Source organism: Triticum aestivum, chromosome 6B (assembly GCF_018294505.1).
Source record: "Triticum aestivum cultivar Chinese Spring chromosome 6B, IWGSC CS RefSeq v2.1, whole genome shotgun sequence".
Lineage (NCBI taxonomy): Eukaryota > Viridiplantae > Streptophyta > Magnoliopsida > Poales > Poaceae > Triticum > Triticum aestivum.
In genome coordinates, this window is record NC_057810.1 from 217,347,291 (window position 1) to 217,351,178 (window position 3,888).

General features: G+C 45.6%; 1 protein-coding gene across 2 annotated transcripts; it reads left to right on the plus strand.

The window, feature by feature from the left end:
• The first annotated feature begins 295 nt into the window (after window positions 1-295).
• LOC123136650 (nuclear transcription factor Y subunit C-4) lies at window positions 296-3,672 on the plus strand. Of its 2 annotated transcripts, none has more exons than XM_044556101.1 (2): window positions 296-536; window positions 2,596-3,672. In XM_044556101.1, exon 2 carries the CDS (start codon window positions 2,636-2,638, stop codon window positions 3,404-3,406), a length of 771 nt encoding a protein of 256 aa, XP_044412036.1. In that variant the 5' UTR covers window positions 296-536; window positions 2,596-2,635; the 3' UTR covers window positions 3,407-3,672. The 2 variants fall into 2 exon arrangements, with proteins under 2 accessions (XP_044412036.1, XP_044412037.1); XM_044556102.1 differs by lacking the exon at window positions 296-536 and adding an exon at window positions 2,190-2,214.
• Window positions 3,673-3,888: the final 216 nt, after the last annotated feature.

Below are 3,888 nucleotides of genomic sequence, written 5' to 3' on the forward strand. Positions count from 1 at the left end.
TGGGCAAAGAGAACTGTTTTTCTTTTGCGAAACTGGGCAAACAGAATTGCAGCTTAGTGATATATTCTCTTACAGACTTTTTTTTTGAACCTCTTACCGTTTTTTTTTTGAAGATTCTTACCGACTTTTCTTGATGATACGGATTTTATGAGAGCAAGATAGGAATCGAGAGAAAAGGAAACAAGCAGTGTTTTCCTTCCAAAAATGAAAATTGGGCCCAGCCCATGCAGATACATGGGCCGGATAAATCTAGCTTCACTGCTACACCATCAAGGCCCAGACGGCCCACGACCCATAAAAGCCCCTGCCTGCTGCAGTAGTCTCCCCCTTGACTCTTCTCTTCGTCCTTGACCGAGGGCGACTCTCTGTCTCTCTCTCTCCGCCTCCGCCGAGGGCTTCCGAGAATCCACCAGCGGAGCAGCGAGACAGGGACCCCTCCGCCGTCACCAACACCGCCCTACTCGCCGCCGCCTCACCGCCTCCACCGCCATCTTCTACGTCCTCCCGTCCCCGTACCGGAGATCCGGCGGTTCTCGGTAACAAACTTTCCCCCCTCCCCACCTTTTTTAACCGCGGGGCGTGATCCCGTTCAATTCCCGCATGCGCGCCTGCCTAGATTGATCCGGAATTTTCTTCCCCGTTTCGCGCATGTCGTGTTTGCGATCCGTCGGTGGCTTCTCGTTTGCTGAATTCGTAGGGTAAGCGCGATTCGGCGATGGTTTCGGTTGTGAAATTGGTGGTGTTTATGCGTCTTCTTGGACGGAAGAGTGTCATAATTCTTCCGTAACCATCGGCCCATCACCAGGGCACTGTCCCACTGCATGCGCCCGAGTGATCCATAATTAACCTAGTTCAGTTATGTTTTCTGTTAGGTAGATTTCATAGGTATGTGTAACTGGTTGTGTGACAGCCTTGATTCTCGTACATGTAAGGGCTAACGAATTGGATGTATGCATCAAATTCGGTTGCCAGCGTGATTTTCCACTAAAGCAAAATGAGAGTTCAGAGATTTACAGTGCGCGCTTCCGCCGTTCTGTTTATCTTCAGCGCCAATCCAGTGAGATTGCGATAGAGACAAATTCCGCTGTGTAGTAGGCTTAGTTGGGATTGGCTCCACGAAAGCTCAACCTTCTATAAATTAGTATTGGCGTGGAGTCGACCCCTCCACGTGTATGACGCATTGATTATGCCAACGTATTGTTGATATTTTTGGTTGCATACGTTTCTCAGTCTGATTTTTGGAAGGTATCGATATATGCCCTGCCGTGTCCGTATGTCATGGTGACACGACAGACCCCAGGTCTCCTTTGCCCACGTCAAATGCGTGAATCGTCTGAAGCTGCCCAATTGCTAGATGTTCTAAGACATCCTATTAAGGCAGTTGTTACCTGCCTTTAGCTTACTTGGGAGAACACGATAAATCATTTTCAACTGATAGTGAAAAGTGAGGATAAGAAGACAGCGTAAGTCATTTGGCGTCTTGGATATATGTGACAAACTTGGTGATGTAGTAGGTTTAATTAAATAAACTTTGTCCTTCACATCATCAAAGTTTGTAAAAGTAAGCTGTGCCATCAGGAAATAAAGAAGTCCTTCTTTTACACGCCACTCCACTTTTAACTTTAGCTGAACTTTACAAGGTGTGATATTGACTTAATTCAAAGCTCTTGGTTTATGCAAGTACATGATACTGCCTTGCTAATTTAGGAGGAATATATAGCTATACATACCACCCTTTCTGTAGATTCCCAAGTCCTAACTGAAGGTGTAGGTTTACGTGCCTTTTCTGTGTGATCTACAGAACCTGCTTGCACTGAAAATCCTCAGACATGGATGATCTGAAGCTCTGAACTCTCTATGATTAGTGCCGATCCATCTAACTTGCTTTGTTAAAGTAGTCCAAATATTGGACTCTTCTGTGTTTGTTACTCCTTAACCAATATTAGCAGGGATTGATTGGTTATGCAAAAGTACACTTACAAATTATGGATTGTGGTAGTGCGAAGGAAACTTTTCCTTCCTATCACACATAACCAAGGTTGATGGAAAGTTGTGATTTTGATTGACATTGTCTGTTTGATTTTATTTCCGTTGCTGTTTGTGTTCTGATGATACTTTTGCCTTTAATCCTTTTAATTTCAGTTGCTTTATGTGTAGCGACAATCTTTCTCTGTTCGGAATACTGCGGTCAACCTTCAGTGATGAAATATTGAGGTCAATTGATAGTTGCATTATGAAGATTCTTATCACACATATTAGGGATAAGGTTGATGGGAACTTGTGATTTTTATTTACATAGTCTGTTAGATTTCATTTCTGCTGCTGCTTGTGTACTGATGATACTTTTCCGTTTAATCCTTTTAATTTCACCTTTTCATGTGTAACGAGAATCTTTTTGTGTTCTGAATGCTGCAATGGACCTTTAAGATTAAATATTGAGTTCGATTGCTTTGATTCCTTCGTTCACATTATAAGATGGAATTCCCATTCATCTACGATACATTTATGAATTTCCAATCTTGTAAACTTGTTCTGATCTTTCTAACTAATCTAGATGAAAATTAACAGTTGAATACCTTTAATTGTTTTGCGCAGTGACCGGAAGATATTTGGCTTTGCACGAACAAGATCTCACATGGAGCCATCCTCGCAGCCTGAGCCTGTCGTGGGTGTGGCCACTGCTGGGTCACAAGCATATCCTCCTCCTGCTGCCTATCCAGCTCCAGCCATGCCTGCCGCCATTCCTCCTGGCTCGCAGCCAGCAGTGCCATTCCCAGCTAATCCAGCTCAACTCAGTGCTCAACACCAACTGGTTTACCAACAAGCCCAGCAATTTCACCAACAACTGCAGCAACAGCAGCAGCAGCAACTTCGTGAGTTCTGGGCTACTCAAATGGAAGAGATTGAGCAGGCAACTGACTTCAAGAACCACACCTTACCACTGGCAAGGATAAAAAAGATAATGAAGGCTGACGAGGATGTCCGGATGATCTCCGCAGAAGCTCCTGTTGTCTTTGCAAAGGCATGCGAGGTGTTTATCTTAGAGTTGACACTTAGGTCATGGATGCACACTGAGGAGAACAAGCGCCGGACCTTGCAGAAGAATGACATTGCGGCTGCCATTACCAGGACTGACATCTACGACTTCTTGGTGGACATCATTCCCAGGGATGACATGAAGGAGGAAGGCCTTGGGCTTCCGAGGGTGGGCTTGCCACCTGCTGCTCTAGGGGCACCGGCTGATGCCTATCCTCCTTATTACTATGTGCCAGCACAGCAGGTACCCGGAGTAGGAATGATGTATGGTGGTCAGCAGGGTCACCCAGTGGCATATGCGTGGCAGCAGCCTCAAGGGCAACAGGCCGAGGAGGCTCCTGAAGAGCAGCAGCAGTCTCCCTCAAACTAGCCAAGAGATTGATGCAATGAAGCCATGCCATGATCCTGAACTTGATGCCTATAAACTCAGGCTTGTGTTAATTTATTTCCGTCATCGTTGGCCGGAACAGTTACTCATGGTTAGGTCTTAGGGGGGGTTCCTAATGGTAGCTTCGACGCTGGTATGCTACCGGCGGTAGGAAAAAAAAGATTGTGATTTGTTAGGTGATTTGAAACTGATTTAGTAAACAGTACCTTCGTTTTCGCCCTAGTTTCTATCTAATCAAATATTCCAAATGCCCGCCTTGTGGAGAGCCTTGTAAGAATCGATCGGTGCAGGCTGATGTCACTCCTGTTTGTTTGCCTCATTTACCAGTCATGATGCTGCCTGCCTCGCAAGAATCCTGCCTTCCGATTTGGCAGTCACCACACCAGGGCATGAAGAGCGCCTACACTTTGGAGCATGAAAAACAGGTTGGTTCCTTGTGTGGAAGATAGAACTGTCTGTCTCTG

Excerpts from the sequence above, each read along its gene's own strand:
- LOC123136650 (XM_044556101.1), top strand. The coding sequence starts at position 2,636 with ATGGAGCCATCCTCGCAGCCTGAGCCTGTCGTGGGTGTGGCCACTGCT.